This window comes from Anguilla anguilla, chromosome 4, assembly GCF_013347855.1.
Source record: "Anguilla anguilla isolate fAngAng1 chromosome 4, fAngAng1.pri, whole genome shotgun sequence".
Taxonomy (NCBI): domain Eukaryota; kingdom Metazoa; phylum Chordata; class Actinopteri; order Anguilliformes; family Anguillidae; genus Anguilla; species Anguilla anguilla.
The window spans coordinates 20,314,338-20,329,461 of NC_049204.1; the positions used below are offsets into that span (position 1 = coordinate 20,314,338).

Sequence of the window (15,124 nt, forward strand, 5' to 3'; positions counted from 1 at the left end):
TAAAATATGCAGGTGTTGCACACACTAGCCAAAGAACTCATCTAACCTGGAAAAAAACCCCCACAAACTGTACTTCAGGTGAGGTACCTGGAAAACGATCAGCAATAGCTTTGCATAACTCAGCGGTCCTTCAATGACAAGCCAGACACCCTTGCCACCACGTCACACTGCTGACTGTGCATTTAACAATACATTCAAAAAACACACAAGGTCCTACAGATGAGCTCAGCCCTGTGTCAGGATACAGTGGGACAGGGGGCCGACTCCATGCCCCGTCTGTCGCACGTCCAGCCGCACTACCGACTCCCGACTCCAGTAATCTGAAGGGGATTTCAGAGGCAGTAATCCTGCTGGATCTATAGGGGAGGCTGAGGTCTAATAATGGGCATAATCCGTTCTGTGCTCTTCCTGTTATTATCTGTTATCATCAATATTTATGCAAACATAATTAACCCTTCGTTAACTCCGCAACAAGGATTGAGCCAATCTGCTGTTGACCATCAACCAATGCTGAAGACTGAAGCCATTCAGGGGGACTGTCTGTAGATGACTACAAGGCAAGTGCAGTCAACATGGACAACCGTTCCAATGATTATAGCTCATAATTCATAGCAACAGGCTGACACTTCATTTTGAAACTGAATCATGCGAGTCTGGTACAAATGGATGACACACCATTTAAGCTGTGAACAGCTACACTTAGCTGCCTAAGTCATTAGCCAGATATTTATAAACAAAACAATCTTATTCCTATTTTCATATCAGATTCATCTGCACTTTCTATGCCCTAACAAACCAAATTTATAGGTATAGTGCGGCTGTCTAGCTGTAGAAACTATATGGGATATCTATGCTGATTTAAAGCAACAATTTAAAAATATTTATATATTTTTAAATATAATTCGTGGGATGACTAACTACAGCACATTAGTTAACTGTTAGTCATAGAATTTGTAACAGTCAATCACACCATGGCCCGCAGTAGCTACAATGTAGCTGCTACATAGCTGGCAACAGCAAATCTCTGTCCCGTCATTCACTTTCTCCGTGGGCGAATCACACTCGGACGGGGTATACACAGTCAACCAAGCATGAGCACAGATGATATTACATTAAAAGCACGGCTGGACGGGCAGACAAGCTTGTATAACTTTACTAACTGCCATAGCTCCAGCGCAGTGTCAGTCACTCGGTATGACTCTGCGACTTCTCCCTGCACCCCTTATTTCTCTGATGGTGCGTGCTCAATGAACAGTCATCCAAAAATCCCAGTCACTTCACTAGTTGTACGTCACACTAACCCGCATGAAAACCCAGCCCTAACTAATTCTTTGCCCTCAGTTACATGCATGTCCCGCAATTGGGATAGTTTTTCAGGTAGACTCACCGTTCGCTGCCTGTTTTTGACAGTTAGTCGGGAATCTGTGAGTGTCGCTGCCTCTGCGATGATCCGCCCTCCCGTAATGCGCTACTCACGGACCGCAGAGAGGCATTGCCTCCCCGTCAAAAGTTAAGCCAACCAAAGTCCAAAACAGCCGAATGGCGGCTGTTTAATCCACTTGGTTTTAAGAGGCGATGAGCTTGACAGCGCGTAACTCCAATTGCAGCTCGAGATTTGTTTGGGTAACGCCTTTTCGTTTTCATCACACAGACCCAGCCTTCTTAGTCGAAGTACTTTTGACAGACAACTGGAACGGACAATGAACAGGTTCGATTCCTTTTACGGGAATGTAAATATCCAATCGTTGTTTAGCAGAGATATGTAAACCGCTTCCAAGCAGCACGGTTATTATGGAGTTCGGCGTTGCAATGCTAAATGACACATTAGGCCTATCCTGTGAAATCGTCAGAATATCGCTGTCCAGAGGAGGTGGAAAAGTGTCTTGGATCATCATATTTCCAAATATAACATATAGAGTTGGACTTCAGAAGCAGCCCAAAGTTTGTACTTTGCACGAAGAACACGTGTTTTACCGATTATTTATTTTACCGACTGTTTGAAGCTGTTTATAAATTAGTAGCCATAGGCTATAGTTAGCTGCCACTGTTTGTTTAAAATAGTGGAACTGGTCATTCAAAGTGTAGCTGTTAGGTAAACTTTAATGATTCCTTTCATCGAAACGCATCTATGATAGATGAGCTAGATGCGTAATGTTTGCATAATGTTTGCATAAACAGGTGTTCTGCATCACATGTTAGGCTACAGGTTTGTGTGCCCTGATTCAGTTTATGTAGCGCAGTATTTTTATTTTCCAATTTAGTATTTTACAAATGCAAAACATTTCCTAGGGGGGCTATTCATTGGGAAATGTAATTTGATAGGCTACTCTAGTAATGTGACCTAGCATTGCCATATTTGTTCATGAATAGCTGCACGGTTAGCTACATGTAGGCTACTGTAGCCCACAGTTCTAGCCAAAGTTGTGAGACATTGGCAGCTGAATTGATATAATCCCTCTTGACACGATACACTCTTTCCGTAATTCAGGAACACATTTTAAACCTTTATGGGGCGACTGGCTAATTGACGTGTCATGGGTTTGCTCCCAGTAGTTTGTGTGACGAGTGAGCCGGCATCGTGTACCTGATGCATGATTGATGCCGCCTCCTTGTGTTGTTTACGTTAGCCAACTGCTACACGCCGTTTTCTTATTTAACTATGTACTTTCATTTATTTGACTAACGTGCTACAAATTTAGTTGCTATAAATCCATCCCAGTCCAGTCCAAAGTAATTGATCTTCTTAATTAGAGGGTGACATCCGATGTAAATAAAGTACATTTAATTTTCCCTCTTTTGCTGCATCAATTGGAGGACTTTCCACGTCAGGGTTAGAAGGATGACAACTGACTAAATGCAAATGTAGGCTAATTGATTTTTACTCAGTAGATAGGCTAACTATGTAATAAATGCTCGTCTCAAATTAAGAAACGAATTGCGAATCTGACCAAATATGCTTTAGTCAAGGGCTAATAAAGTTTCCTCCCACATCCGATTGTATAAAAACTGTAAATATTATACTTTTTAGTTAAAAAAAATCAAGTTTTACTTTTTTCAATGATTAATTTTGTATATCTTTTACACTGCACTGTTAATGAGTGCATTTCATGAACTGGTCTTGTGTTTATTCACAAGTATGTAGGCCTACAACTAGCCTATAAAAGGAGACACTGATCATCTTCAGTCATTCCAGTATAGAGAGCAGCTGTTGAATCACCACCCCCCACACCAAAAAAAAAAAAAAAAACACCACAAACAAGGCTGAGTAGACATTATGTGTGTTGATTGTTATATGTGTTTTTAAGAATTCGTACTTCTCAAAAACAACAGCCAAAAACTTGCAACAAGCCCCAGAATGTAAAATTACCAGATATTCTTGGAGAGATTTTAAAAAGAAAAATTCCAAGAATACTTCCACAGGTCTCTGCACAGTATTTATATTGTGAATGTTAAGGATATGTGCTTCTTTAAAAGATGGGAACGGGAGGCCTTTTTGGCAGTTATTTAACTAGTGGAGCGATGGATTTTCTGTTCTCTCCATAAATACCAAGGATTCCAAACACCCATTATCCTCTCTTACAAGAAGCAACAAATCTGCTTCAAGTCCCCATTGAAATCAAATTACAGCACAGTTTGTTATCTTAATACTCCGCTCTTTCATTATTTATTTGCATAACTGAACCGTTAGCCAGGAAGAATCCTACGCTAGGCATTTCACATATCCCTTTCATACAGCTGGATATTGACAAAAGCTGATTGTGTTATATATAGTACCTGCCCAAAGGACACAGCTGCTGTGCCCCTACAGGGATATAAACAAATTCCCTAGTCACTGGCAGAGTGGCCCAAACAATCAGGGTGACTGAGTATTATATTACTGAGCTGAGTTGAGCAGGCAGCGTTCCCAAGGCAAACTGAAAAAATATCAATTTTTCAATTTTACTGATATTCAGAGATTAATTTCCATGAAAGCATTTCAGGTGAAGTATCCTGCTTGAGAGTGTAACAACTGACAACCACCTAGGACTGAATGCAATGCTTATTCGCAGCCTGTCGCTTAGTATAGATCCTTTAACATGTTTAAAATATGCTCCATTCCAGAATAGGAAGAACTAGTATAGTACTGGGGAATGTCAAAGATGAGCAGGTTCAAATTCTGTGATGCAAAATGCACTTGCATTGCAGTGTTACAGGACTGATGTGATGGGGGCTGTTGAGGTTGGTTACATTACCATCTAGTGTCGGTTGCAGTCATCACAATCTTTTGTGCCTGACAATCTGACCAAAGGCCCAAACACAAGGATGCCTCTATTCATTAGCATAGACACGTCTATTCTTCAAACAGCAACACTGTAATTAATCACCAAGGGTATCAGCTACGGAAGTAGGGGTAGGGTTTCCTTCAAGTTACTGTTGCTCAGTTTTAGGAAAGTTGACTCGGGCTAAATGTCAGAAATTTCAAATGGCCCAGTGAAAGCCCGATGTGAAAGCATGCCCTTTTTTGGCTGGGCCTGAAAAGCTGAGCATCCACACCCTCTGCTCTTATTACTCATTGTTTATTCACCAAATTCAGCTTATGATTGCATTTCATGTGGTACGGTGTATGGCTCATTTTGTGATCATACTAATTATTTAAATAAAAATGGGCTTGCTACATGACTAAGTGGGGTACAAGTATATTCAAAACACAAAACATTCAATGTTACTGATGGCAGTGTATTTCATAGTAGCAAGGAGCTGCTGGACAGAAACAAACAGGAACCTGAGGTTCATTGATATCATAATGATATATCGCCATCAAGTGGTGAAAAACCTATGTGTTACTGTTTTTGAAGCGCTTCAAAATAGATACAAAACCTACCATCTTTATTTTCATAAATACGTATTTGCAAACCAGGTATATAAAGTTGTCCTATTTTGGGGCAAAACTCGGGGACTGCACAAAGCTATAGGAATTGCAGGTATATGTGAGTAAAAAAAACTTTATACTGCCAAGTGTGGTGTTGCCTCTGGATTTAATTACGTGTTTGGCTATTCCATGGTCTTCTTGCTTCAGAGGACGCGTTTTCCCTCCCTGCCTGATGGGGCACTGTGGAGACTGCTCTGGGTGAATATGCTTTTTAACATCTGCACTTTAGAATTCCTTTTAATGCAAACAGGAGCGATGTTGGTGCTTCCAACAGACAAACTCAAACTCAATGGACAGAGATATGACACAGCTGTTTTCAAAGTTGTTTATTGAAAGAAATATTGGAAATTTTTTTTATAAAGTCAACCTTTAATAATGCTATCACACATCAAGACCAGTAGATTCTTCTAGTATTACTCAAGTGTCTGATATGATTGGGGTGCCAGAAATAAATTAATGCATTATGGAAGTTGGTATGGTATACCACGGTTGGTATGACTTTCATTTCTCAGACAGTGTCAATGCAATATCCTCACTGTCAGGACATTTAAAGCTTTTCAGTGTCTGTTATTTAGTGGCTGACATGACAGCACAGTGCAGTACTTCCCTCTACCAAGACGAAACTAATTTAAACAAAGTCAGCTGCCTTGCATATTTACCCACTTGCTCTCAGAACTTTTTCAGTGCAGCATGCAAATAAACTGTGCACAATATTTTGTAATTATTCATATTATTTTCATAATTGTATTCATCATTAACATGGTTAATAACAGGAGTATTTTCATTCTTTTCTACAGTTTGCATTCTGATGCATGCCACAGAAATAATAGTTTCTGTATAGTGCTGGCTATATTGGTGCCAGGGTCAGTTACTTTACAAGATTCTCTTATTTACAGGGAAGGGGTTAATAGCAATCCAGTGTACTGAGGTTTCTGGAAAAACTCCACTGCTCAAAATATCTACAAGTTCAACTTGAACAGTGCATCGCTGACTGCATTTTAAACCTATCGACATCAGTGCAACAAACTGCATTCAAAATGCTTCTCAGTTTCCCAGTGTGAGTGATAGGACTTATTTGTGGTGATGTTAACACAAAAATGTTAACACAAATTTGTGTTGAGCTAGGTTATCCAGCTTGCAATGCCAATGAGCTTAAACACACCTGCACCTTTCATGAACTTCCATGTCCTTAGTGAAGTCAGCAGGTCAAAGGACATTAGAAAGGAGTGGTCACACTGAGAGTCAGTTAAGCGGACAGCTAATAGCTGGGTTGGAATTTGAACGTGAGGACTTCAGCCCTTGTGCATCAGGGTGATCTCTGAAGATACTGGCCTGGAATCAGGGGAATGAGAAGTGATCTTAATTACAGGTCAAATTATGTAAAGCAGTTTGGACAGGCTTCCCACACAGTGGCCCTCTAGGGCCCAAAGTTATGTGAACAGAAGAAGACACAGAAGAAGATATTGCTGTGAGGAGCCTCACAGTCTTGGTATGAACAGGTTTACACACGGTCAGAAGGTGCCTCTTGAGTTTAGTGAACCCCAACAGTCGCAAACAAAATCCATGCTTATTTAAAATCGAATTGCCTTTTGCCCACAGATGCGCACATACACACATCTCTCATACATTGTCCATTCTGAAAATACAATTACATCCTATATACTTCCTGGCAATAACAATCCCCCATCTTATGTGGATACTCTTCAACCCTAAAACACATTTTCCTAAATAAACCTGACACACTCTCTGCTGTCCACTGTATTTATGTCCAATGTCATATTGTGCAAATATGCTGTGCACTGTACATTTCAACAGAGAAAAACAGATCAGCATTTCTGATAAATGAGGGGTGGGGGCATTCAGGAGGTGCCTGGGAACCTGAAGACAGATTGCCGTGTTCATTTTTAATGTGATTTGTCAGGGATTGACACTAGCTTTGTTATGCATAGTTCTCTGTTTTACAGTTGATCTCTGAATATAGAATGAATAATAATAACAGTAATAATTATTATTATGATTTATTGTTATTATTATTATTATTATATTCTGAGACCATCAATTGTTATGGGTTGTTCAGCCTGAACCTCTATAACAGCACAGTAACAAACTTACCTTAAAGATAGGGCTTGCATTTTTCCATTTTAATCAGTAATAACCCAAAAACCACTGTAGTTTTAGTTAATCATTTCTGTTTTATTTTAGATTATTTTAAAATACCAAAATAGAGCAATGTGAAACAACATTTAAAACATGCACTACAGGCTTCAACGTAAGTCCTCTATTTAACCTGATGACTTCTGGTTTATTTCACGTGTGCATGCGCAAGTTCATAACGTGTGGATTGACACGCGGCCTAAAGTAGCATGTACAGCCCACGTTGTCGAAAGGAAGAGTGGAAGGCAAGTAAACGCTCCGTGCTCTGTACTCCGAACTGGGACCTCCAACCTCGGCTGGAGACCAGCTGCAGCCAGGTCATGTGCTAAGAGGTTTTGGAGGACAGACGCTGCCAATCATACTACACTTTTCACTTAAAGCAAAAGGTGGAATGCTAAGTCTATATTGTACATATCCATCATATTTGGTTGTTAAGCCTGACATGATTTTAAAATGAAGTACACTGAAATTAATGTGTATTGAAAAAAGACACTTGATAACAAATATGAATAAAAACTCAATAAAAACATGAATAAAAACAGAAAAATGCAAGCCCAATAAAAGAGATGAACAGAGAGACTCGACAGACCAAAAATGAGTGTCTAATAGTCACATGAATCTGTAAGCCGTAGTTAGTCCATGTTAGTCCATGGAAATGTGTACTGTAAGTCATGTAGTTTGACCAGTAATGTGTAAGTCTTATATTTAGACCAATAATGTGTAATAAGATTTAAAATATGACAACTTTGCAACTATTCACAACAACTGCTCCTTGTACCTTTTTTGCCATTACCAATACCTTTATACCCATTATAGCATATTATTCTTGATTTTATTTTTTTATTCATTGAAATGACATAAATTGACCAAAAGTATGTTGTGATATACTTTTTGTAATATATTGAGCTACATTGATGTTCGTGTAATTTATTAAGGTAATTCATTATTTCTACCACTAGTAGATAGAGCAGCTTAAGTGATCACCCCAGCTGTGTCTCTTGTCTGTCTGTAATTCTGTGAACAGAATAGCTAAAATAATATGTGCCATAACTTTGGTGAAATGAATGCCTCTGTGACAATGAAAAAATTATTTGATTTTAGGGCTGCTATGACAAGTGCCACAGTTGGCAGAGGCATCAACTGAAGTATTCATATCAAATTCGTACAAAAGAGGTGTACAAAGGAAAGCTGTGCATGTTGAAACATTCTTTCAAATAAATAGATATCCTTATCACTTCCTTTTGCAAAATAATAAACCAGGTGTTGATTACCAGATCAGGTACAGTACAAAGACTTTGAAGGTTTCAAGGTTTCTATTGAATAAATAGCCACCTCAGCTCAGACCAGCTAGCAAAACTCAACAGCAACCATTTCTAAAGTGTATGTGTTTCGTACAGTATATGTGGTTAAAAGAGTGACACCAACCACAGTACAATAAGGGTTAATCAAATGAAAAGTAAGAATAAAAAGGTGAAACGTTCAAAGGAACATGCTTTTGGACACACACGGTGAGGTTAACAGAGCTCTCTGAGTGAAAATGAGCCTCACCTCCCCCTGGGCACCACATGGCTCCGCTCAAATTCTTGGACCAACAGAAGAGGTCACCACTCCAAATCAGGACTATAAAGCCAGGTTCATGAGCCACGGACCAAGACAAACTAGGACACGCATTTAGACTAAAACTAATATACACATAGAATAACTTATTCATCTCGTGCTAGTGTTTGCATATTTTTCATACAACTCCCTTCTCTAAAAGTCTGTACAAAGTTTGTAGGAGTTTGATATGTTCGTCAAGAAATCATGGCTTTTACCCCCACCCTACGTCTACCCCCTCCCACCAACTCCACTCCCCCCCTCACCTCTCGCCCCCCCCCCCCCCGCACCTGGAGCAGCTCCACCTCAGCGACATGCTTCAGGAAGTTGACGAAAAGCAGGACAGGACATGTGTTGTTAGGCCAGCTAACACTAAAGTTCACCAACCAGTTTGGAAGCGCCATGGACTTGAAGATATAACGTCTGAAACTTTTCAGTGCAAGACATAATGGCTACTAGTATTTCTTTTTCATGTGGATCCAAAATGGATACCGCAGTAAAGGGAAAAAAAGAAATCCTACAAAGAACCTGCCACTTTCATGATCCTCTCTCCCGGCCAGCCAGACAAAATGTTCAGCACAATCCTGAGTCTAGATGCACCCAGGATTCAATCTGCCCGTGGTCAGTTAGTGTTTTTCTACTGAACAGAGCTGGAGATTAAAAGGGGAGAGAGTCTCTGGCAGCTCTGCAGGTCTGTCACAAAGGCCCCCTATTCACTCCCAGGGGCCAGGGACTTACAGGAGCTGAAAGAGAAAAGAGGTCAGAGGAGTTTCTGACTGCAGCCACTGGACCCCCCCCCCCCCCCCTCGGCTGCTCAGTGCAAAAGGACAGCGGGAGAACCCCGGCGGGACGCGGGGCCGAGAGAGACGGAGTGCGCCGGGCCCCGGGCCCCTAGCTCCCGGGGTCTGAGCTGTGTCTCTGTGGTGTCCGTGAGTCCAGGGGTGCGTGCGGCTCTGGTAGCGACAGCCTTCGCTGGGCCTCGGGGTCTGGGGGGGCCGTTCCTGGCCCCGGCCCCGGCCCTGGCCCTAGCCCCAGTCCTGGCCCCGGCCCCGGCGGGTGCTCGGGGCCTACCGGGCCCAGGGGCGGCGTGTCTGTGTGGGCCAGCAGGAGAGAGCACGGGGGCCGCTGCTCTGAAATGCTCTGCAGGGACTCGGACGGCTTAGCGGGAATCTCCTCAAAGTCCTGGGTCTCCAAGATCTGGAGCAGAGACACACGAGGGGAGGGTTACAGAGAGCCAAAGGCAGCAATACAGGGCACTATCCACAGAGCAGGCAACACATTCAACACAGATTCACAGGAGCTTAAGGAACTTCCCCTAATGTGCATGTAAATGGTATGTAAATGGGAACAAACCACTACCTGCTGTACAGGGAAAAAGTACAAAATCCATTGGATTTACAGATTAAAGAGGTCCCAACTGTCCTTGTGTTCCCATGTACATAGAGCAGGTAAATCACTGAATCACTCACATGTAATTCAGATTACAGAGAGACAGAGCAGGTGGGTGGCTTGTTTTTTAATGATTTGATGTCTGTAAGCCCTCTCTCATAAAGCTCAGTAAAGCCTGATTTGGTACTGGGCTGATCCCGGAGGGGTAGTGCACAGGTGCAGGCGGGTCACGTGCGCGCTCGCGGGTACCTGCGAGAGCGAGGCCAGCACCTCGGACTCCAGCGGCGTGACGGGCGGGACCAGCCTCTCCCCGGCCTCGGGGTAGGGGGAGGGGTGCGGGGGGGAGGACACCGTGCTGTAGGCCGGGGGAACCAGGGCCATCTGTCTCTGCAGCAGCTGCATGATGGCGCTGATGTCGGCCGACATGCGCGTCTCCAGCCTGCCGACGCAATGCGAGTGTTAATTCAACTCTGACAGAGTGCATGTGAGTCCAATAGGGTCCATATGTAATCTGTAAGTGTAGATTTAACACGTGACTTCACTGTATTTAACTTGGAACTTTACTGTATTTTTCTTAGAATTGACTGTATGCCTGGATGAACTTAACGGAGGCCAGTGATGCACATGCTTCACAGCCACTAATCTGTGAGCTCAAAGCTACAGAGCAAAGCAGTGCTGCCGCAGGCTGAATGTGGATTTCACTTTGAGGGGCCTGGATAAAAGGGCTTTGGCGCTCAATCTGCTGGATGATTTCTGCAAATGGCCCTGAAAACCGTTTATTTACTATGTCCTCTACTTTGGAAGTAAATGTTGTCCTCCCAAGCAGCTGGAAGTAACCTTAGTTTACTTTCTCAGGTTCACAGAAGCAGCTGTAACGTCCGCAACATTTAACTGAAATAGTGCCAGACTGAAAACAAGATCCCAAACATTCACTCACAATGGCACAGTACGACACCTGGAATAGAGGGGGTTGTTTCGTTTTGTTTTAAAATCTCAGTGAAACTACCCTGACGGATAGATAGCACCCTGGGTAAATGTAAATATAGCTTTATTGTATTTGTGGGTGTACTGTCCCTTTAAGAGTGATAACCCTTAATGCAGCGGACGCTGGAGTGGAGTGTGAATGGGCTGTTTGCGCTCCTCTCGCTCGCCTGCTGAGCTGTTTCTGCAGCAGGTCCAGCCTGTGCTCCACCTCGCAGCGCTGCCTCCGGCTGAAGGGCACGCTGACCGGCGGGGGCGACGGCAGGCTGCTCCGCGGCACCTCCTGGTACTGCCGACCGCGGCTGTCTCCCCAGAAGCTGAAGATGTTGGAGACCCCTGAAAATGCGCCTGGTTCAGATGAAGGAGAATGCAAAGTCTTTAGAACAATCTGGAGACCCGCTTCCGGCGTGCCTATATACACCCACAGAGGGAAGAATACATCACATCAGCATGCCGACTGTTTGTTCCCGACCCTGCTGTGAAAAGTCACTTTAACAACTGCAAATGTCAGCTCAACGTTGCAGTAACCCATCACGCGCACCCTTCATGTTAATTGCCTACGTTTTATTTCAAGCCTCTGGAAAGAATAAAAACTTTATTGCAGTACAGATGGTCTTTTTTTTTACCATGGCAACAAAGTTTAAAAAGAATTCAGATTAAGTTTTTTATGAACTGAAACATAGCGCTGATATCAAAGCTCAGCGAGATAATAGAGTGTAGAAAACGATCGCTTAATGTGGGGCATGGTTTGAGCTCACACCAGCTGTCTGGAAAACAAAGAGCAGAGATTAAACACCCCTGTGTACAAAAATAACATCTCTGCCCCAGCAGTAAACTGTAAGTAGAACAGGGTATACCAGAGGAGTATACTGTGTGTTTTTTTTTTGAGACAAATGACCAGGCCCACCTGACAGGGCGTTGCAGGTGTTGCCCGTCTTGGGGTCCCCCTCCCCTTCCGGAGTGTCGCTGAAGTTCAGGTGCGCGGCCTGGGCCTGGAAGAGTTCCGTGAGAACAGACGGAGGGGCGGGGCATGTGTGGATAGACTCCTCCCCCTCGTCGCCGCTGGAATGAGAGGGGGAGGAGACCGAACTCCGAGGTCTCTCCCACTCTGCTTTATGGCCTTCCGCCTGGTTGCTGGCGACGCTCTTCCTCCCCTTGCGGATGGGCTTCTGGCTCTTTCTGATCTCTCCCGCATGCGCGTCGTCTGAGGGGAGAGGCACAGACTGAAGGGAGAGGCAGACGCATGTCACGCATTCACACAGGAGACCCGCAGATATTTCCCACAGAGAATCGCTGATTACTCCCAAATATAAAAACCCATAAAAAAGAATAGTAGTTGTAGCTGATCTCATTTTTAGAAAAAAAAAAAGTCAAAGTATTATTTTTAGGCATTATTTCATGGGGCCCAAGAACTCAACTTGGTGATGTATTTATTTTTAAAGGCAATGTTTTCACCAGGCCAGGGAACTAATTTTGGTGAATTATTTCTATTTGAAGCCATGTTTTCACCATTTTGGTGACATATTTCTTTTGTTTTGAAAATACATTGTGGAGTATTGCTGCCTTCCAGAAAGTAGTTCTTCACACTTGTTTTGGGCTGCAGAGTAACTGATGAGTTCTATGAGAAGCACCTAAAACCTTGCGTAATATCAGCCTGGTTTGTGATGGGACGCTCCCTTGCTGAGGCGTTAGCTGCTGAGAGCAGCGGGCCAGCGCCGCACCTTTCTCTGTCCGGCGGCGGAAGGACAGCTTGCGTCTGCGCAGGCGGTTGAAGCCGGCGCAGTCGGAGCCGTCGCTGCTGGGAGAACCCGGTATCATGTTGGTCTAAAGAGGGCAGAGAGACCGAGATGAGCTCTCAGACGCTCGCTGTATTTCACACACATATTCTTCAAATGTATTAGTACAGACTACTCGCTCTCTCATAACACTCTAACTTTCTTCCTAAATTGCTTTGCCCGAAGATGGGTGTCTATGGTCTAAATGCCGTTGAGATCAATTAAAGCAATAAGCTTGATTGTTTTCCTATCAAAGGGCCCATTAAACTCCCAGGTACTGTGATCAGGTCGAATAAATGTAGCGTAGTTTTTATATGGGATTAATTAATCGCCCTTCAGAACTTGGAGAAAGAACAGAGTAAGCATTCTAAGCATTCTGGATTCAGGCCACTAAACTCTTGTGAAACACCCATGGGCTCAAAATTCATTAGCGGGGAATGTAATTGGTAGAACATTCGCACGAGAATTGTTAATTGCACAGCACGCAATTAAGAAGTCTTAATTATTATGCCCTACCAGTCAGGGAACACCGGTACCTCATGCCCTGCTGCACTGCCCACAGTGCCACATTGCTAACCCTTCCCACTTTAATCATAAACTGGCATGAAGCTTAAAAGAGGGACTGCACAGATGATTAGCATGAATCACACTAATAAACACTAACCCTTACACAACCTGATGCAAAATTATAGATCAATTTTATAATCAATAATTCTAAAACGATAGAATCAATAACATGAAACCATTTCATTCAGTATGCAGAGTTTTCAGTTCCAATACACAGTAATTATATTGAATGAGTTAATAGTTGAAATTAAAATTTTGATGAATTTTGATGAGAGACCATTGGATGGGAGACCATTGGCTTACATCGCGCAGGTTGAAGGTGATCTCCAGGTTGCTCCAGAAGTGGTCGGAGAATTCGGGGTACATGTCCAGCACTTCCAGGACATCCTCGCGGTGGATCTTGTGCAGATCGCAGTAGGTGAGGGCCCTCACGTCTGCGTTCGATTTCCCTGGACGCGTGTACAAGTTGATGGGCTCGCCGAAGATATCATTCTTCCCTATGTGGTCAGAGTGAAACATAAAAAAGTATTCAGTGCTTGGCTCAGACTTATGACATCATCAATCTGCAAACTTTTAGCACAATGGAATTTGGTTTATTTTAACTAAAGTTGTAGTACCATCATAAACAAATGTACATGTTATCTTTAAATTTGAATAAGAGAGCAACCATGTACAGTATATAGCAACAACATTATTTAAATCAAAATGCAGATTTTAAACAGTGAAGAAATATTGATGTGTTGAATAAACATTTAAGATCAGGAACATAGATTTATTAATAAAGGTATTATCCTTTTTGAGATAAATAAACAATCCAAATATGGTGAGATTATCAGACAGATGATTTTGATTTTTGGCCGAATATTGTTGCAGGAACAATCAACGTCCGCTAGATGGCAGTGTTCATTAATTCAGCAGTTGCTGATAGTTAGCTGACTGTGGAAGTGTATTGGAGAATGCTGATCAAAGAAAGCAGATATTCCCTCAAGCCCAAATCGACCCTCCAAACGCAGGCATACCAACATGTAAGCATGCAATCACAAACAGTGGCACACTCTATCGCCTGCTGCAAAGCCAGCTCACTCAACCAAACACATCATTATTCCCTACGCATACCCATGTCCAATCTGACAGAATTACATACTATATACACACGGCCTCTTGCTGCTTCCTTCTTGTTGTATCTCACGGTGCTTTTAATCCGTTTCTCTTGCACAGACGCTCGCACATATTTGGTCGCTCAATTATTCACTCGTGCGCTCGCTCAGCATGTTTTCGCAAACAGCGGGACATTTCCTGTTGGGGTGTGCGCTTCATCATCATTAGAGAAACTTTAATGAAACCCAACAGTGCTAAGCTCTGTATATGCCGCTCTGATTGCTGCCTTCTTCCACTCAGATTCCAGCCGATTCAGGGTTTCAGCAAACACATCCTTTGACTAAGCAAGCAGCATGTATGAAAAATGCCATAATTAATGAAATATTGATTGCATCATCTGCGAGATTATCAAATTGCTTCTTTGCATATGGTGATATGTGCTTATTTTTGGCTTTCTGTTTATCTAAACAGAAAATGTGATTCAGTCAAAAACCCTTGAATACAAAATTTGCAAGCTGTGGGAACTAAGCCATGTTGAAATAAACGTTCTGCATCTATAAAGGAGATCAAACATAAAATATTGATTGCTTGGCGCTTGGCATAACAGGACTTTGCTTTTTTTCTTCTGAAGTTGAAAAATACAGCACTGATAGGC

The 15,124-nt window shown here is 42.7% G+C and overlaps 2 protein-coding genes across 8 annotated transcripts in view; both read right to left on the reverse strand.

Annotated features, from left to right (window-relative positions):
• LOC118224817 (microtubule-associated protein 4) overlaps nt 1-1,544 on the reverse strand; it is an 85,144-nt gene extending 83,600 nt beyond the window's left edge. For all 6 annotated transcript variants that reach the window (XM_035412552.1, XM_035412554.1, XM_035412553.1 and 3 more), the window contains exon 1: nt 1,388-1,544. The gene's annotated coding sequence lies outside the window, so the exon portion shown is untranslated. The remainder of the gene's footprint in view (nt 1-1,387) is intronic.
• A 7,399-nt stretch (nt 1,545-8,943) lies between these two features.
• The window catches only part of kcnh2b (potassium voltage-gated channel, subfamily H (eag-related), member 2b), a 146,677-nt gene continuing 140,496 nt past the window's right edge, over nt 8,944-15,124 (reverse strand). For both annotated transcript variants that reach the window (XM_035412184.1, XM_035412185.1), the window contains 6 exons: nt 13,675-13,868; nt 12,751-12,853; nt 11,937-12,233; nt 11,200-11,377; nt 10,298-10,487; nt 8,944-9,856 (listed from right to left, as the gene is read on the reverse strand). In XM_035412184.1, the coding sequence (XP_035268075.1) occupies nt 9,551-9,856; nt 10,298-10,487; nt 11,200-11,377; nt 11,937-12,233; nt 12,751-12,853; nt 13,675-13,868 (1,268 nt within the window). In that variant the 3' untranslated portion in view covers nt 8,944-9,550. The remainder of the gene's footprint in view (nt 9,857-10,297; nt 10,488-11,199; nt 11,378-11,936; nt 12,234-12,750; nt 12,854-13,674; nt 13,869-15,124) is intronic.